Raw genomic sequence first — 20920 nt, 5'->3', positions numbered from 1 at the left:
TTCTACGTTGATTAATTCATGAAAAATATGTGATTTTATTATTTTTGTCATTAATCGTTATAGGCTTATAGCCTCACAGACACAGGTAACATTAAATATGTGCTTTTAATTTTTTTAATATTAATGGTAATTTGTCCTCATGTTCTTATTCGCACCCATGGTTTTGCTAATGCCACTGAAAAGAAGAGCAAGAAGATATGGTTCAGTGCACCATTACAGGGGTGTGTGTACAAAATACAATGGCGCAACTAAAACGCGTATGCTTTTATTTTTCGCTTGCCAAAAGAAGTACCTATTTGTTATGGGAAAAGTTTATATAGAGCTGAGGCTCTAAACAATCAAAGTAGACCCTACCTAAAATATTTCACTATAAATGGTTGTTTTGATGCCCAAATATCTTCAAATTGATCATCTCGACATCAAGATGCATGAACATAAAAAAAAAAAGATTTACAATTTTGAAAATAGTGTATTTTATAATGCATTCTTTACCGTCAATTTTTAAGATTTTTTAATTTTTCATGGATTTGTCGATCTACACTATTTTTTAAGTTTTAAGCTTTATAAATAAAGATGAAAATATATATTAAATCTATCACAAAAATTTTCAATATTAAAACTACATTTATCGATACTATTTGAAGGTAGCCTCTAATTTAATTGTTTAAAACCTAGGATCTATACAAACTATACCGGCAAAAAGTTTATATAGTGTCCAGACGCTAAACAATCAAATTAGAGCCTACCTCAAAATTTTAACTAGAAAAAATTGTTTTTGATGCCAAGCATCTTTAAATTGACTATCTCGACATCAAAATGCATGGACAAGAGAAAAATAGATTTCAAGTTTTGAAAATAGTGCATTTTGTAATGCATTTGTTACTTGTCAATTTTCAAGTTTTCATAGATCTGTTCAATATACACTATTTTTTAAGTTTAAAACTCTATAAATAAAAATAAAAATATATTTTAAGGCTATTACAAAAACTTCCAATATTTAATCCCAATTTGTCAACACTATCTTAAGGTAGGCTCTAATTTTATTGTTTAGAGCCTAGGCTCTATACAAACGGCACCCATTTGTTATAGCAGATCTTCCTTGTTTTATTTATATGTTAAACTTTTTCTTTTGGAGTGCTTTCAAAGATTTAATGTTCCGGTGGGAGGTAGTATTTATATGTTCCCTCAGATAAAACTCTATAGAGGATTAATTTTAGGATTCTAAATTTAAGAGATGTAACTTTTTCAATCTATAACCAACTTTAAAAAAAAAATTCTATGCGCTTCAAATTTTATTGTCTCGAGATTTGATTAGATGCCATTCGATTTTTTTAGTGGGGTGAGATCTAAAAGTTAGAAAACTTGAAATTCGAGTTTTTTCTTTTGAAAACAATAATATAGCGATTCTTAAGTGGTTTTCAAAATTTTAGATTGAAAGAAAAAATCTCAAAACAGGTCTTCTAACCAAGCGAGTAAATCCCCTTTGGAAATGACTCGTAATTGCTTTTTAAATATTTGCCTTGTTGAATTAACATTTTGAGTTTTAATTTTTCTGCCTTCATTTTCCACCTTATCTTTTTAATTTATCACTTGATAAATAGCATATATGGTATTGTTTACATTGATTTCCCTCTCTTTTTCTATGGCATCCCCCTCTCATGCATGGATCCAAGCCACTTTGGCGTCAACTTTGTGCATATACATTGTTAAATCCAAAAGAGGGGCCATATTGAGCGAGTATGGTGTCCTTCTCCCACGGGAGCAAATTGCTGCCTCGGGCAAAACCCGTTTTTTATTTGAAATTCTGAAGTTCACTTCAGAATCTAAGTTACATCCCCAAAGTTATGCCTATAGAGCGACGTTGGTGAATGGAAATTATCATCTCGATCCTTCTCTTGCAGCTCTCTGGCAGTCCTTCTCCTATACAATGTTATGATGATCAAACTAGCCATCGATCTGATAAAGAGTTCAGTCAAGTCAAAACTAATTTGAGTGTGAGTTGAACTGATTGGATCAGATTTTTAAAATAACATGAAGCGTAGTTTGAAATTATATAATATATTAGAAATAAAAACTGCCCCGTTTGTTTGGCCTAGTGTTGTGCCTTCATATTTTAGGCTTAGACCAAAGCGAAGCAAATCCTGGTGTTGCCGTTTCGGTCATATTCGAGTCTCTTCGGTCGTAATCGGGTCTGCGTCAGTCTGATTTGGCCGAAACTTCGGCCACCTTGGTCTAAGCAAATAAATATTTATATAAAAGTAATTTTTTTTAAAAAAAATATTTTTAAATTTTAATTATTTTTATATGCTTTATATATAAATATCTAATTTTTTTATATTTGATTTTTAAAATAAAAAATCTGAAGCCTCCCCCCAAAAAGAAGATTGCTCATTTTTTTCACCAAAACTAAAAAAGATTATAAAGCAAAGCTTGGTTTTTTATTTAGACCATATTGACTAAGGCACCGATTGGTGGTTCGACGGATTGAAGTGCCGAACTAATTCAATCTCGATAACCACGCTCTAAAGTGACATTGGTTTTTGAGATATTGGTCCAATAAGCCCAAGGATTTTGGGACCATCAAAGTTGGAAAGATGAGCTCACCAACCTGGAGATTTGTACCACGCTTGTTCTTATGGGATCCAAACCCTAATCCTCCAAGCACATTGGAACCATCGCCCTTGGTATTTTGCTCAGCTTGATGAAAATAACTCAGTAGCTTCACATTTCTTACAGAGGCTTGCTGACTCAACTCGAGGACACATGGTTACTTGAAACCTAAGATGGACGTAAAAAAAAAGGAGTTTCTCAACTAAAAACCAAAATAAATAGTTTAGAAAAAAGTTCAAAAAACATAATTCTTATTTTTTAGAAAGAAATTCGTGATCTCTCATACATTGAAATTATGGATCTAAAATCCATTTTTAAGGTGGATTTTGGAAAGGGGACTCACAAAAATAGGTGAGTTGACTTACTCACAAAACACTTTTCTAATATGTAATATATTTAAAATATTATCTTAGGAAGATATTAAAATGTGGCACGTGTGATAGGATATTAAAAAAAATGAGGTTTGCATAAGTTTGCAACCTTAAACAATCAAAGTAAGGCACACCTCCAAACTTTGACATAAGATGCAATTTTCGTGTTGAAAGTTTGTAGACTGGCTCGAGAATATATTTTCATCTCTAAATATAAATTTTTAACCCACAAAAATAGTTTAAATAAAATAAATCTATAAATGCATGAGAATCTTGAAAATTGACAGTCCAAATAATATGTTGCAATATACACTTTTTTTTTAATTAACATTTTTTTTCACATATCCACACACCGATGCTGAGATTAGATGATTTTTCAACGTCAAATAGCATTTTTCTAATAGATTTTTGTGGTGCACCTAAATTCTACAATTTAAGGGGTCAACTTTACATAAATTTTTCCTATTAAAAAATGTGTCAAAATTTTTACTTAATGTTACTCTTTCTAGAGAGAAAAATGCAAATAAAGCTCAACTTCTTTCTTCAAAAATTATAAGAAGAGGTCCGGCCCCTTCCCCTCTTTCTCAAAAAAAAAAAAAAAGGAGCTGATGGTGAACTCCACTTCAAACAACTTCGCACTATTAATGTGCATCTTTTTGTTTCCAACAGGGGGAAAGAACAAAGCGGACATTAAAGGCTTCCAACTGCCTCCAAATAAAACCAGGACAAAGATAACTTCAAATGTGCTTATGGAAGTGATTATTTTTAATTAAAAAAAAATATTTATAGTTTCTTGGACATCCCATCAAATCCATTTCAAATGGTTAAAAAGAATAAAAAATAAAAAATAAAAAGTTTATCGTTACACATCCCATCAACTTTTTGGACACTTGTAAAACACAAACAAATCCTTACTAGTCAAAACCCAAAAAGGGCAAAATACAATGGAAATGGCATATTGCCCATTTGGACCACCAATCTCTATTTAGTGTAACTTGCATTAGCTTTCATTTTCTCTACCAAATAACTTTTTAAAAAAATGCCTTCAAATTATTTTGCTTTCTTGTGGGTCAATTGGGGTCTAATACATTCTTTTGAGCAACACAGGTATCAATGCCGATTTATTAGTTTATATTACTTAATTTTGTTTTTCTTGTTAATTTAATGGGGAAGACAAACCCCTACCCGTGTTTTTATGTAGATTAGGAAGTTAGCTCGTTTGAAAGTGTCAATGGATGGTGCCAGCAAAATTGGGAAACCACGATATGGGAACTAGATATGAGGGTGCTACCACCACGACCCAACCCCTATCTTTATATCACTTAAACTTTGATGTTAACTTTCTTTTTATCTCGTGTTAGTATACACACCTATGCATATATGGAATTGTTTTCGTTCCAGTAAAACTAAAAAATGAAGGCTTATCACGGTAAGATCATGATATTCTAAAATCATAACATGTCGAAAGTATGTGCCTTCAAGCATATCATTTCAAAGTTGAATTATGTTTATTCCATGTAATTGGGTTCCATAATACAGGGCTAGTTAGGGATAGGTATATAGTATATAAAATTAAAAAACTTCAAATTTTGTATATTGAATTAAATGGTGGTTCAAAATCGGTGCCAAGGTAACAGATCCAAGATTAAGAATGGTTTAACAATCTCAACATGGTTGAATGTAAAACCATCATTGATCATCAAGAAAGAAGAGCACTTTGATCTTTTTGTATCACCATCAAGAAAGGGAGAGAAAAAAGGACTTACCAACCCTAACAACACGGCTAATCCAAATAGGGTTGTACCTCTAGATCTATCTACTACACTAACATACGAGGGGATTTTCAATTTCATGAATCAAAATATCGGAGTGAATATCAAATGGTCGTCGTGAATGATAAAATGTCAACCAAAGATAGAGAGCTTATTTTCAAAAATTATTAAATGACGAACATAATGGGAACATAGCAGTAGAATGAACTTTTATTATAAATGAGGACGGAGGTCATAAATACATTTGCAGGATTAGGACATCGGAACTGAAAGAAACTTTGAAAAAATGAAGACATGAAAAGCTTTAAGACCAGATGGTATCTCGATAGAGAGCATAGGAGAGATTGCCATTGACGAGCTGACCATGCTATTCAACAAGGTGTTGACAACAAAAAAAATGGCAGACGAGTGGAAGAGAAGTATTGTGATATCTATTTACAAGAACAAATGAGACATACAGAACTGTGCGAACTATTGAGGGATCAAACTTATGAATCGTACTATGAAGCTCTATGAGAGAGTGATTGAACAACAACTAAGGCATGAAACAAGTGTATCAAAAAATTAAAGTTAAAATTGTATTAGGCATGACACTGTGATAAAGCTACCAGAGTGATCCATCATCAAACAAGGAATAACAATCAGATGCATTTTGCATAAAGTTAAGCCCTACAACCACATGGATATAAGTTGATTCTGCAACATTTGTGCAATATGTCAAGCTTATTGCTCCACATCAGGTTTTCTTTCCGTGATGGTGATCTTCGATTATTGTGAGGAAAAGATTCAGTTTATTTCATACCTCTAAGAGTCAAACTAGCAAAGCTTAAGTTCATCCTGTGAGAATCAAGGCCCCACTTTCTGTATGAGAGCATGGTCTTGGTTTGATGGCTCGAAAACATGGAAGGTTGCAGAAGTTGTCGAGAAGCTAGCAAACTCTTTTGGTTTCAAGCCTAAGGCCATGAATTTCGAACCAAAATGCATGACAGCATCTCCATGGCTACCCGAAGGCATGACCTCTTATCAATGAGTTCCAACTGAGAATGCCACGGCTCAACAAATACTCAACAGATATTGGAAGAGAATCAGGAATCCTCCAATGAAGCAAACCCGCAATAGGATGTAACAAAAGAATCCCCCACCGCACTGAATTATTACATGCACCTAGCTTAACATTTAACTGATGAACTCACATACCCAAGACTGAATTCCCTTAGTAAAACCCCAAGGAAGCATTGATACCAACAGGGAGATCAAAACAATTTGGCATGACACATCTCCAACAGTCCATTAAATTTTGAACTTTGTATGTAGTTATATAGTACACCTCAAACAATTTAATTACAATTTTAACAGCTAAAGATGATTGTGATTTTATTGTATAAAAGACTGGTAGCGGGATGGGATGAGCTTTAGCTAATCGGAGCAGACGAGTTTTATTACGACATAAAATTGTTTTGCGCTTGGGTAAAATGAAGCAAGATTTTGAAAAAATGAAAGATATGGATTTGGAATTGTTGATCTGATAAGATCTAGTCACTCATGGGCCCTTATGTTCCCGCTCGAAATTGAGAATCAACCCTTTTCTATCTAATTTACATGATTCTCCATGTATATTATGTTTGTTTGATAAATAATTAAAGAGACAAACATATTATAGACAGAAAGATGGATGTACGCAACGTCTTTTTTCCTTATAATTCTTTTATTTCTTCTGACTGGACTGCATGATCCAGTTCCAGTTCAATAGACGACCTATGGCTTACCCAAGAAAAAGTATACAGTGAGACCTGGAACAAGGTGGTCACAATTAATTTTCAATAATTGGATATGAAATTGGGTGGCCGCATTTATTCTATTGATCAAGCTCAAAGTTCAAAATGAATTTTCTCGTGCACACCCAATCTATTAGATTTCGAATTAGATGGTGACAAGTAATTGTGACCTCCTTATAGTAAGGGTAAATAGTTTCATTGTATGCAATCCCTTTTTTTAAAAAGAAAATTGTTTCATGTGGGCTCGACCACATTTCTAAAATATGCAATCCCAAGTATAAAGCTTCAGTTTTAAAGATGGATGTAAATAGATGGTCATTTAAAAACAATTGAAACTATTAGTCCAAAAGTTTACTTCATAAAATAATTATTTTTATTTTTTAAAATTTATTTATTTTATATTCATGACCTTCATATAATAAATTATATGTTCTTAAAAATTGGATCTGAAAATCCATCTCAAAAATAGATTTTTAAGAGTCGACTAATTTCTACATAGATTCACTAGAAACATAGAGACTCACTAGAAAACGTGTCTTAAAAATATACATAAGTTATGTTTTGTACGAAGGAGTAAATGGATAGTAAACTCCTGCAAGAACGTAAGATCTTTCACGTCTTAAAACAGTGAGCAAAAGGAGAGGGGGGGGGAGGGAGATCACGGGCGGCAGTTCAAATAATAAACGCACAGGGGATAAGACACAAGCCATGGAGGTAGCCGGGGTTTAAGGTTGCGAGGAAAATGCAGAGAGTGTAGAGAGAGAGGGAGAGAGCGAGTGTGTGTGTTTTTTAGACAGAGAAACAGAGAATGTCGAAGCTGCGATGGGCGATGGACAGTGGGTTTTGGGATCTGAACCTCTCAACCGCCACCACCCTTGACGGAGTGGTGCGAGCTGTGCCGGACGAGCCCTGCTTCCCTCTGGGCGCTGCTCGAGCGAGCCGAGCCCTGCGAGTCCAGCAACTTTCTATCATGTCCCCCGGCTTTCCACTAGGGCTCATACCTTCTTACACTGCCGGCCCTTCTACTCCTAAGGAGCTTGGTGCCCTAGCTTTGCAGTCCCTTCTCTTCAGCCCATCAGGCTCCAACTGGTAATGCTAAACTCTCTCTCTCTCTCTCTCGCGCTCGTTCTACTTTTCTGACATATCTATCTATAGAACGCATTCCATTTCTTTCTTCGCAAGCCATCTGACTCGAACCTGTAACTCTTCTCTTGCCTTTTCTCTCATTCTCTCTGTACAATGCATGCCAGTCTCTCCTAAAGTTATCCAAGTCAACTCGTAAAATCTCTCTCTATATATATATGTAAAATGCATTTGAATCCATCCTTCTATAGCTATTTTAAATGAACAGGAGTGGCCCTTCTCTCTCTCACTTAAATGTTTCAGTGTTATCTGATAATATTCTACATATTCCTCAATGATGCAAATTCTGAAAGGAAGTATCCATAGCAAATGCATCACAAACAAAAATGAAAATGCACATGTACACTCACATGTATGAATAATTATTTGGAACTTCATCAGTCATGCATCATGATGTCAGAATCTGAAAATAATTTTGAGATTGCCATTTTCTGATAGCATAAAATTCAACTCAGTGACTGCTGATCTATTGTGTTTTCCATTAAATATGAACAATTAGGTGTCATTGGCCCATCGATATTGATGGTTGTACGGTTTCTCTTCTTTTGTTAAGGGAGCTAGGTCCTTGAAACTTTCAAATTATTGCAATGGATATGCCTAGAATCACAGCTATGCTGTTTGCTTTGTTGCCAAATTTCCTGAATTCGTCATCCAAGTGACCACATTAAATAACGTAGAACAGAACTAATTAGATGCTTAAATCCATAGATATCTGATCTTACCATGATTTATACATATCCCTTTTTATGTCTCGAAGATGGTTGTATTAAATTTTTGTCTGCAAGTCTTAATTTGAAGGTTGGTACTTGTTTTAGTCATTGTTTACTTGAAAACTATTTACGTGCACATTCTCATTTCTTCTCTAAACCACCTATTATGGATTAAATATGAAATTTCTCCAAGCTAGTTCCGCATTCCATGTATATTCTTATATTTGTTAATGGGCACGTTATGCAGGTGGTGTACTTTAGTAGGGCAATTTCGTCCAAAGAAACTAATCACTGACATTAAGGCGGAAGTAGCAAGTGGTGAAGAGCTCGAATATCCTGGGATTAGGAACATTGTGAAGCATTTTTGGGACAAAGCGCTATACTCCCTTGGTTTATGTTCACAAATCTCTCTTACACCGTCTTCATCTCTCGTCTTTAGCACTGAAGGACATGGTTACAAGAAGGGACGCCGCTCAAAAGCAATGTTCTTTAAGAAGGCAAGTTTCGGTTATATGTTATCCATGGTCATAGTACTTGCATATGAGCTGTTTAAGAAATTTCTATTGGTATTTGGTCTATTGTGGTTTGAGTACACACAATATTGTAATTTGTAAATATTTTGCACATCTCACATGGATTGCTTGGCACTTTTTTAGACTATCTTAACACTGCATTTTTCTATGGGACCCTCAGACATTAGTGTCACACATCATCATTGTTTTTAGTCTGAGGACTACGGTTTCTTCTTGGTTGGTTGATCTTATAATATTTTTTTAGTGACCAATCGTTGGTACCTTTATGCTTGAATGCAGCTTTCTCATCATGATGTAACACTAGAAGCTGCTTGGCCAGAATTGTTCATCGACAAGGATGGAACTTATTGGGATGTGCCGTTGTCAATGTCATTGGATTTGTCGTCTCTAGTTTCTGAATCTGGACTAAGGTATCGGTTTGGTATACATAAGAACCATGGAATTCCTCACCCTCATACATCTACCACTAATGATGTACCCCCATCACTTATGCCTGGGGTTTGCGCGAAAGCAGCCTTTTCTTATGAGAAGAGCAAGGACATTTGGAGACAAAAGGAGAAATTGAAGGATTTAATTGTAAAAACAGACAATGGGCATGTTTTGTGGACTTCATATGATGTGCATCTAAGAGAACCTCATGCTGCAATATCAGGAACTATTGGTAAGTTGCTGCTTTGGAATAGTCCTAGTCGTTTGTGAAGATTATTTGCATCCACTGATGGAATTGCTAGAATATACAGATCAATTAATCTATTTGTTTGTAGAATCTTTTGTTTCCCTTTTTTATTCATATTTTCCTGGTAATTTTATATATACTCATATTGTATAAGGTTGGTTTATTAGACTGTTATTATTAAAGCTTTTCCTTGTTTGTTAATGATTGCTGCAGTTCGTTAATGATTGCTGCAGATTTGTTGTCATATTACTATTGCTAATCTAATTGCCTAGGCATGTTGGAATTGGGCAATAGTGTATCAATCTTGGTAGTTGACGAAACAAAACAGTGTTCCTGTTATGACTAAAGGTTGATTATTTGAAGCAAGGTATAACTTTGAGTTTGAAAGCATTAACTTCATGGATTTGGATATTTGGATGTCAGAAACCAAGTCAACAAAAAAAAACAAGCATGCTCCTATTTTGTAACAGTAACAAAATTTCTTAATAGTTCTTTGACAGAGGTACATTTGGATGTGTGAGATGGGAAGTTGCAATTTTGTCTCACCATTGGTATGGGATACTATGTGATATTTTTTGATGATGGTTGTTTTACATAGCCATAATTAATGTAACCATAATTAATGAAACATATGTCAATGGCATTTTGTGTTTCCACCGCTAGTTTCAGACCTTGGTTGAGAGAGTTTTGTGAGCCTGTGAAGTATGGACTCGTGTGTGTGCTTTTTTTATAATTGAGGAAACGATGATGCCAAGTGCAAGCATTGTCATAACCATTGAGGCTGTTCTGTCTTCTCTTCCGCACCAAAGCTGCATGGCCATTTGTTCTGTTCAAAAGCTTTTCATGCAACTTGTTCATATCCTCATTGTCACCCCCTTTTCAGGTTGCTCTTTTGAAGAGATGCTTTATGAAGCATTGTAGGTCATTCTATTTTTGGGTCTCATTGCTTTATTTATTATATCGACATGCCACAAAGACATGTTTGATGCTTGGGATAGTTCCTTCTAATTAATTGGCTGCAAGGACGTACATAAGATGGGTGCTATTATTTTGGTCTTCTCAATGCGTTTTCCTTTAGTATGATACAGTTATATGCCGAGTATTATCGTTAAGATGCTTGCACCACCTGTAATCACAAAGGCGACTCTTGTCTATATCTTCCCATATCATTCTTTTTGATTTATTTCTATATTGACTTATATGCATACCTATATGCACATACATACATAATACTTGTGTGTGCGTGTGTGTAAAATCCTCCAGAGTTTGTCCTATTAAAGTTTTCATTTGGGCATTGTTTCTTTTTTAATAGAAGTTGGTAAGATGAGGAATCAAAATTCATCGTAGTTGCCTCCTCCATCTCGCAATGGTTCTTAGCCATGAATAAAGAGTTGCTTTTTATTGCAATCTCGCCCACGAATAAACAGTTGCCTTTTATTGTAATCTCTTTGAGATTGTGTAGCTCCACTTGTCGATAAGAATGTTATAGTGTTTTCTGTGAATTATGATTATGAGAATGGCTGATTGAGCTGTGGATCACTGCATATCCCATGGCCAAAGGGTATGTGCGTTCACCTGTAGATAATAATGGTAGATAGATACTATCATGGAATCGATGATGGTGAAACCTTTAGTTTAGTCATTAAAGTTAGCATTATCTGCATACTTTATTGTCTGTCCTAATGGCCTATCTTTTGTATGAATATTCATAATGCCTTCTGTGAATCAAATTCTGAAGAATGAAAAATTATCTGACGTGAGGCATCCAACTGAGGGCCTCAGAGTGCTGAACCGTAGGTTTCAAACCTTATTTGATTGGTGTTAATTTTTTTTTTGTTCTAAGTTTGACCAAGGGAAATTAAATTATTATCTTACTTCTTACATCAGTATCTAGCGTTTTGTTTGGAAGATTGATATATCCTCCTTTTTTTTCCTACTCTATGGATCTACCATATTGGGAGCAAAAGATTCGATTTCCAATTACTCTTGCTTGAGGTTGCTAAAAGAAGTTAGGACCATTCTAATTTTTGCACTTTTCTCTGATCTGGGCGTGGAGACTTTTTTTTTTTTTTTTGATAAACGGTAACAGTTGTATTACTGGACTTGTCATTATCTTTGTTGTGTCATACTGTCATTATACGTTGTTGAGGTGTATGTGATTTTTTATTTATTTTTAATTGGGAAATGATATTTTGTTCCATCCGGCACACCAATCTTGGTCCTCCGCCCACCTCAAAAACAACTTTTGAGGAGTGGAAGGGACCTAAAAGTTTCCAAAACGTTCTCTCATCCCAAAAAATCCGCGAAAATAGCTTCATCTGAATAAAAGAGAGAAGGGTTTGGTGCCCTAAAGATGTCCAAAATACACCGTGACCAAAAATATTAATCTGGGCTCTCCATTTCAATGGGCGACATATCAAGGAGATATTGAGGTTTCTAGAGCTCCAAACTAAAACCAAATTAGAGGAGATTGATTCTTAGGAAATTTGGAAATTATATGCATGCTCCTCATATAGTGCTTTACTGACCACGATATCCATCGCCACTATCAAGCTTTGACAGTATGATATATGTATTGAGTGTGTATGTACCTACATACATGCATACATACATTAACAGTATGATATATGTATGTGTGTGTGTCTGTTCCTACATACATACATACATGCATACATATACATATACAGATACATATGCATATACACTAATACACACACACACACATTATATATATACACATATACATACATACAATAAGACCATTTACTTTTAGTATAACAAAGTCCAAAAAGTAAAATTTCTCAAATGTTTGCGTCACTTTAACTTGTCAGATTTCACATGTAATGAATACGAGTGATTGTTGATCTCCTTGTGCCAAAAGTGAATGTTTATGTGTGTGTATGATCTTACAGTCTATAATCCCACATACATATATATGTGTGTGTGTGTTTATGTGCCTGCACACACACACATGCGCGTGCGTGCATGTGTGGGCGCACGTGCATGCCTTGGGAAAGCTGCTTTTGTGGGGTCTTGGGAAAGCTATAGTAGAGAATTTATATATATCTAGGTTTTAGAAAATTTTGACATACCGCCCATCTCTACATATTTTGGTGTTGTTTTGCATTGTGTTGCGTTGTTTTGCATTGTGTTGAGAGAGATCATAATTTTGGGCATGTTTGAAACCTAGATTCTCTTTTTTGTGCCCAACTCATCAGCACATATTCAAATAGTTTTGAATGTTCCCTGTTGGCCCTTCTTGCTTCCCTTAACATTCAGAGAGCTTGCAATGGCCTATGCACTTCAACCATCTCTTGGAGGAATTAATTACTGGTGATACGTTGACAAGTCCTAAACTGGATTCATCAGTTCTATGGTAGCTGGCAGCTCATTAGTTGATTCTTCATGGTTACTGAATGGAGTGGATTCCGTGGTCTCATGTATGCCAGAAATGAGAAAATGGTGTAGAACTGCTGTTAAATTACTGCCTTGGTCACGCTCTGGAAAATTTTATCACTCATAAAATAAAGAAAAAGATTTGGAATATCTCAAATAAGGTGATCTTTCAATTATTGTGCACTCTAATAAATTGAAAAATATGTTACATGGAAAGGACACACGTATGTATATAATGTGTCTGACAATGCTCCAACCAATAATTTGAGTGTTGAACATGACAACTTTGTAGAATGATGAGGCTTCAGCATGTGTATCTATTGGCAGTTATCTACCTATTTGGAAAAACTAAATACTAGTTCAATAAAAGTAAAATTAACAAAAAGACAAATGTCTCCAATATATGGCCAGTAGTCCTACTTCTAGACATGCACTTTCGAAATTCTGTAGACGCCTGATTGACAATGGGCGTGTGTCTGGAATTCTAGAAGTGTCTATGGCCAACATGCAGAATTTATGCCTCTGACATGACAAAATGTGGAACATTGATTGGGTGTGTTTTTCATTATCAAGAGATCAACACAGCCCAACATGGCATTACGCCGAAGGCCAGAGAGACGTCAGCCTAAACATGGCACGAAGCCTGGTAATTGACACATAAGGCCGCATATTGTTCCTCAAAAGTAGCACAAAGCTTCAAGGGTGAACATATCTACTTCCCCCAACATGCCACAGAGCTCTTGGGGGTGAACATCACAGCTCTTCCACAGCCTAAGTGTTGCACATGACTAGTTTTTGCAGCGAAGGCTGAACTTTCAGATGGATGGCGGCCCCCATACACAAGCAGCCAGGCTGCTGTTCTATCCATAGTCATGTTACATTAGTTCCAGATGGAGACAAACTTGGGGATATTCAAATAAGTACTGGACAAGCGTCCTTGGCAAAATTCATCGAATTTGGACTCCTTGGTGTTATATTTGCTATCATAAGCTGGATTGCAGGTGGTTTGAAGTTGTCCCTCAAGGACCAACCAAACAGTCTAAGAATGGGATGAGTCTTGGAGGGTCTTCAAGACATAACGAGGACCTTTCCACCAATTTTGAAGTTCTAACACACGGGCGGCATACTTGCCTTGTAGAATGGGAAAGACGATTAGTGGTCTGAACTCTGAACAGACCCTTGATTTAGCGCTGTATAAAGGGGATCACGATGGATGTTCTCCAAGAGCAATTAAATTGCTAGGTCTTTTATGCAGATGATTTCAACCCTACCCTCCAAATTTTAGGTCATTTGACCCTCATTTGATTTACTTTGACTTAATTTTCAAAGGCCCAAAGATGGTTCACATCATTGTTGATTTAGAAGCTCCCTATTTGCAGCACAGCCGGCCAGCACCAGAGGACTTGTCAACAGAGTTCCATTTCAATAGTTGGATCAAATGTTAAAGTTTCCATAAATTTGAACAATTTTTTTTTATGAAACTTAATCTACAAAGATCGTTTGATATGAGGCATGGTTTTTTATGAAATCAATGCCATTTGATTCATTTTCGGATGGCCAATCAAGTATGGGACATGATAAGGCCTAGAAACGTGCTGAAGAGTGATTTGATGAAGAACACAACTGCTTTTTAGGCATGCTCACCCTTTGTGGTGAACCTTCCAAGTACGAATTTCTAACCTCAAGTCATGGGATTTTGTGTTCAATAAAGCATGAAATCTCAAAACATGTTCATCTGATGTTCTTGGAAGATAGAAGAATCCAGAACCATGATATTGAAGAGAGAAACCTACCAAAATTTGACGATTTTCCTTGTTCATCAAGCTTTAAGCCTCTATATAAAGGGTGCTTTGAATATGACATGGATCCTTTTGGAGAGAGGAAGTCTGTTTGAATCTCCAGCTATAACCTTGCTGATTCAGAGGTCTGACTTCATGAAAGCTTCCTAGATATAGACATTCATATTTCCAGAGAGATTGAGATGATTGAATCAAGAGCTTCAAGGCAAAGGCTAAGGCACAAGGTTTCAAAAAACGCTAGGCGGCCCTAAGGCAGCTGGCTTGGGGCCCAGGGCCCTGGCGGGCGCCTAGACAAATTTTATAGATATATAATATATACATATATTTGTGTCAAATTTGTAATTTATTGCATTTGAAAATATTGTAACATGCTTTATTCAAATATGACATATCGCATGTTGAGAATAAACTTTTCAAAATTTCAAAATTCAAACCACATAAAATTTAAAAAGTCTAATAGGATATTTATTAGTAATAGTCTCCAACTCTCCATATTATAAGTAGAAAAGTTTAGGAAGCTTCTTCAAACCACAAAACTACTTTTGATTCTCAGAAATAAGCATATTCCATAGTAAGTAGAGAAGTTTAGAAAGCTTCTTCAAACCACAAAAAATACTTTTGATTCTTAGGTATAAGTAAGAGGGTTTATGGAATTATTCTTTTAACTTTGGGGGTTGAAAATAACCCTCGTAACCTATTTAAACCTTTTTGGCGGTCAATATTACCCCCTTTGCCACCTTGGGTATCTTTAAAAAAAAAAAAAGACACATTCCTGGGCGCCTGACCAGGTACATCCGCCCAGAATGGGCATCCTAGGCCTAGGCGTGCGGTGCATAGGGTCTTGGGCGCCTAGGCGCTGGGCGGACCCTTTTTTGAAACATTGCTAAGGCATTCTACAGTGAGTAACAGTTTGATCCCCTTGCTTCATACACAATGTATACTGAATCTGTATTGGTTCCAGGGTCTGGTATCTGTATTTTTCCTTTCTTTAGGTCTCCTAAGCCTTTGTGATTACATGTCAAAGGTGTTTTGTTCTTTGTATAAAGTTGGATGTAATTGAAATGAGTATGCTTATCAATGCTCATAATCCTTCTCGAACCCCATTTAAATAAAAAAGCTTTAATTTTTTGTATACAATCTTGGCTGAGTTTGTTCTGTAGTGGGCTTCTTTGCTTTGTTTGATTGGAGTCATATTTTCTCTCTAGTTCTCTTTAATACTATTTTAGGTGAAACATGTGTAAAGTGGCAGGGTCATTGTTCCCTAAGACAATAAACCTTACAGCTCCCAAAGAGGTAGGAGTGATGTCATCATCAAGAGGATCATCTTATTCTGATCCGGAGTTCATCCTCAACATATTGGGATGTATAAAGGAGCTCTGAGGTTGCGAATGACACTTTGTCCTCCCCCAACCCTTGCCTCTGTTAAAGGTTTGCCTCCTACCACTGTTGGTGATGGCATTGGTCAAAGCTTTATTTCTTGATGATTTCACTGTGATAATGACTGTAGGGAATCCATGCCATCTTGTTTTCTTGGATTTGTGGGATTGCTTTTCCACAGCTTGTAAAGGTGTAATCTTACCTTCTCCATTTCTTAGTTCTTTATTAGGTGATAAGATGAGAGAGAGTAGACTTAGGTGGGCTGGGCCATGTATAGCGTCGACCCAGTACAACACCGGTTAGGAGGTGCGAGTTAGTTCAAGTGGAAGGATTGAAAAGGGCAAGGGGAAGGCCTAAAAGGGTGTGGTTGGAAGTTGTTCGAAAAGATATGGGGACTTATGGCCTCATAGTGGGTATGGCCTTAAATAGAGTATAATGGCAGACCAAGATTCATGTAGCCGACTCCAATTAATTGGAAAAAGGCTATGATGATGATCATTGTCCATGTTGCGCATAATAGCATGCGCTTGACAACTTTACATATGCCATTGAGGTGGATCGTCGTCTTTTGGGAAGGAGAACCGATTTCTTTGGCCACACCGTGTTACATTTTATGAAATTCTTCATTTTTTTTTTTAACACACCTTGGGGTTTGACAAGCTAGCTGAATTAGTATGTCTGAGCTTGATTTCCATTGGATAAATTTGCATATGCTTGCCTACGTGAGGTATGTAATGTTTGACGTTACTTATTTGACATCTTGGCATTGGGTCAGTGATTTGACAATGAGTTAATGCCACCCCAATGTCATATTACGAAGTTGATGACAACCTCCCACATGAAAACCACTCTCTTGACAAAATTCTAGAAAGAGGTACTGCAGTGTCTGTAAATGACAGTAGTACATAAGATGTGGGAGTTTGGCATGGAGCCGACTTTCTTAAGGACACCTGTCCTTATCCAGGAGGTTAGGCGCATAACCCTCTACCTTAAAGGACACTTGTCTTGTTTAAAAGGTATTGGACACATGCTGTATGGTTTTAATGACTGATGTTCAATGTGTCAGAGGATTTTATTTGTCCAATATCACGAAATCTGTTCCCACCATGAGCAATAATCTCCACCAAGACACATGCCTGTGGGTCTATATAAATGAACTCCACAGAAATCAAAGGGGGGGTGAAGGTAGTAGCAAAAAGAGAGAATAAGACAAAGTAGGAACAGAGTGGACCGAGAGAAAGTGAAAGAGACTAAAGCAGCACATCGTAGCCAGGAAGGAAAGGAAGTACAACAAGTGTCAGGAAGTTTTAGAGGTATATGGGTAAAATACCCATGACGTATTATCTTCTTCAGCTTTATTTCTCTTCCTTTTGTCCTGTATTGTCTGTCTTCTCCATCCTGCCAATCTAATCAATGATCAACTTCAGCCCAGTCAGAGAAAGTCTGTATGTTACTGTCTCTTAAAAAATTGATAAGTTGTTTTCTCAAACATTTAAGGAAATACTAAGTCTTCTACTATACGCACCTTGCTATAGTTCTTCAATCTTCACATGGGGAACAATGGTGAGACTCGCTTCTTGGTCATAGCTGTAATTTGCTACTGGTTTTTCCTTAGCTTGTTTGTTCTATAAACTCGCAACATGCTATATACAGATTCTGTGGCTCGTGACTATTTGTCACCTGATTATTTCTTGACTAATCGATGCATTTGGCATGCTAAAACGATATGCATGTCTCGTCCATGCAAGAAGCCTAATGCTTATGGTCCGTGCAAGAAGCCTAATGTCTTCTTAGGCTAATCTTGCAGATATTTTGTGGTGTCTTTGCATTGGGATATTCCCCCAAAATACCTTCTAATGTAATATGATTTATTACTTTATGTATGTGCACATAGACGTGATTGATTGTGCATGTAATCAAGTGCATGACAGAAAATAAATAAGGTCTAGACAAATAGTTCTTCAAAGAAGGGGTAAGTCTGGAACCTGCAAAAACAAGGCAACGCATGTGGGGGTAACTCAGTGGCTATAGGGGTTGTTTATTTCGTAATAATAGAGGTTTCAAGGATATTGGGCTTTGAGTCAGTTGTGCTGATGAGAAGCTTCTAAGAAATTTCAGTAGCAGTCTTCACCATCTTTATAAAAGGCAATGATAATTGATATCCCTAAGGCAAGGGCCATTTGTCAGGTATCCTGATTTTGATGAGGCATTGACCCAGAGGATTTTCACCTCAAGATAAAAGGATGGGGTCTTATATTATTGAGGCATATATTCATGGGGATCTTAGATTATTGTGCTGCCTTTGTAGTAGGTGGTGAGTAGTGGCCTCTAGATCACGTCTGCTCTCTCTCTCTCTCTATCTCTTTTTCACACACACATTATGCTTGCATGTATATATTGATTTCTAGTATTCTATGAAAGTATTATTGTTCAATTGATTTGGTTTTTGAAACTTTTGTTCAATTGATTTATTGATTGCTATAAGAAATCTGCAAGGCTTTCTTCTACTGCTTTTGCACAGTCTCACTTCTCTCTTGTTTCTTTCATTTTTCTTGATGAAGGTGGTAAATGTTGTGCCTGGTTTAGTGGGGGTGAAGGCCCAAAAGAGGGATCAGGCGATGGTGGGATTGCTAAGCTTCCATTGAAGAATAGATCCCCATTTAGTGCTGACTTATTTGGATCGGTTTGCTTTACGATTCAACATGGAAAATTCAGGAAGGCATTTAATGACTTGACCAGATTAGACGCCCGTCTTGACATCCCCTCGGCATTGGCAGTTATTACGGGACCTGAGCGGCTGGCTTCTTCAAAGTTCAATGTGATCTTGCAGCAGCAGGTATTGTCAGATATGTCTTGCTTTTAAGTGTTTGTGCACGTATGTTGCATATGCTGCATACCTATACTTCTCTCCGTCTCTTTCACTGGCATATCTTTATGTTTAGTTGCTCTTGTTTGGAAAATTATGGCAGTGATCATTTTTGTTCGATGTGTTTTCCATTGGCAAGTGTGTGTGCATAGCTGGGTGTGTATTTGGAAGAGAGAGAGATGAAAGAGAGAGAGAGAGAAAGAGAGTACGATTTTGAGAGATGACAGAAAAAGTAAGGTAGTGGTTTAGCCGGCAAAAATGAATGTGCATGTGTGTGTGTGTGTGTGAGAGAGAGAGAGAGAGAGAGAGAGATAGAGGATGATTTTGATTGATGACAAAAAAAGTAAGGTAATGGTTTCGTTGGCTAAAGTGAATTTTATCAAGACATGACTTTCAACATTTTATGGATCTCAGATATAAAACTTGAAGGTTTTGTTATGCATACTTGAATATTCTTGATATTGCTCTTAGCTGAAGCTTATGCTTTACATTTGTTTGTTCTTGTTTGTTTAATTTTCTTGAATTATGATGACGTGCAATACACAGGTGGCAGGGCCAATAGTAGCAAGGGTGGATTCAAGGCTTTCGTTGAGTTCTCCTTCTGGCAGGCTTCCTCCACATGTGGAGGATGTTGTCTACAGCTTGAGCTATTCCTTTAGACTCATGCACTCAGGGAAGGTTGTATGTTGGTATTCGCCCAAGAGGAAAGAGGGAATGGTAGAATTGCGTGTTTTCGAGTTCTGACTTTTTTTTTTCGCTGCAAGTTTCTTTCTCTGAAAGTAAGAGTTTTATACCAGATCAGGCTTTTAGAAAAACAAAAAATCTTAGGGGGGATCTTTTTTGTGATGTACCATTTTGCAGTTCATTACCCATTCAGGGAAAAAAGAAATTGTTTTGTAGGCGGTATCATGTATGTGTGTGAGAGGGAGAGAGATGGGCAGACATTTCCATATCCGGGAATCATTGAAACTATCACACCCCATGTCTGTGGCGTATGCTTTGCCATGGGATCTCTGTTCCATTCTCCAAATGGTGGAGATCATTGATTGATGGTTACTGGTGGTAAACTGTTGATGTTTTTGTAGTGTATCATGCAAAGTACCACATGGTATCCTTTTCCTTTATGAAACCTGAGACAACCGTTCGAAATTTTTTGAAGCTGTGGTTTGTGTACAAAGGGTGCCAAGAAAATGGTCTTTGAGAAAGAAGTAAAAAGGAGATATTGAAGTGTTGTAATGGGAAACCATGTTCTTTTCAGTCGACTGTAACAACAAGATATAGAAGTTTTTATCTAAAATTTATTTGGTGATTATAAAGTGGATCCCAAAATTTCAGATTGAGAAAATCCCCTTGAGTAGGATTTGTGTTTTGGGGGTGTAGATTGTAATTGATGACTTGATTCAGCCCAACTATTTCATAAGGCATGGTAAGAGCAAGGTCAATCGAGTCATTGATTAGCTAAAAGAAGACCAAGTTGTGGGGTGTATTTTGTGAGGATATTTTCAAGTTGGAAAAATTTACAAAGAGACTTTCAACTTTTAATACAAGGATGTCACAATCACTTTTGTCCATCAGATTTTGAATAAGATGGTTGTAAGTATATCATTAACTACCGTCGAAGTTCAAAATTTTTTTTTTCAAATTTTATGACACACTTCAAACCATCAAATTTGACATCTAATGGTTAGTACTAATTGTGATCTCCTTTTATTAAAAATAAACAATTTTATAAAATACAATCTCTTTTAAGCTCTTGAGAAAGTTTGTTGGCGGAATGAGTTTTACCATCAGCTCGGGAAATTGCTTTCATACGCAAATAGGGGAAGTTCCACTTTCTCACAAAAAGTGACATTTTATCAATTGCTATAATAACTATGGAATTACATTATAAT

The 20920-nt window shown here is 36.4% G+C and overlaps 1 protein-coding gene across 1 annotated transcript; it reads left to right on the top strand.

The window, feature by feature from the left end:
• Positions 1–7190: 7190 nt before the first annotated feature.
• Positions 7191–20344, top strand: LOC18448387 (TRIGALACTOSYLDIACYLGLYCEROL-like protein). The gene is made up of 5 exons (XM_006858453.4): positions 7191–7617; positions 8629–8878; positions 9194–9575; positions 18724–18998; positions 19575–20344. Exons 1-5 carry the CDS (start codon positions 7337–7339, stop codon positions 19770–19772), a joined length of 1386 nt encoding a protein of 461 aa, XP_006858515.1. The 5' UTR covers positions 7191–7336; the 3' UTR covers positions 19773–20344.
• The last annotated feature ends 576 nt before the right edge of the window (positions 20345–20920 follow it).

This window comes from Amborella trichopoda, chromosome 11 (assembly GCF_054954075.1).
Source record: "Amborella trichopoda isolate Santa Cruz 75 chromosome 11, AtrichopodaSantaCruz75HAP2 v2.0, whole genome shotgun sequence".
Lineage (NCBI taxonomy): Eukaryota > Viridiplantae > Streptophyta > Magnoliopsida > Amborellales > Amborellaceae > Amborella > Amborella trichopoda.
The sequence above is the reverse complement of the archived record's forward strand: the minus strand, read 5'-3'. Positions and strand labels throughout refer to the sequence as shown.

Coding starts and splice junctions, on each gene's coding strand:
- LOC18448387 (XM_006858453.4), top strand. CDS start 7,337: ATGTCGAAGCTGCGATGGGCGATGGACAGTGGGTTTTGGGATCTGAAC. Junction 8,879..9,193: donor AAGCAATGTTCTTTAAGAAG/GCAAGTTTCGGT, acceptor GCTTGAATGCAG/CTTTCTCATCATGATGTAAC. Junction 18,999..19,574: donor ATGTGATCTTGCAGCAGCAG/GTATTGTCAGAT, acceptor TGCAATACACAG/GTGGCAGGGCCAATAGTAGC.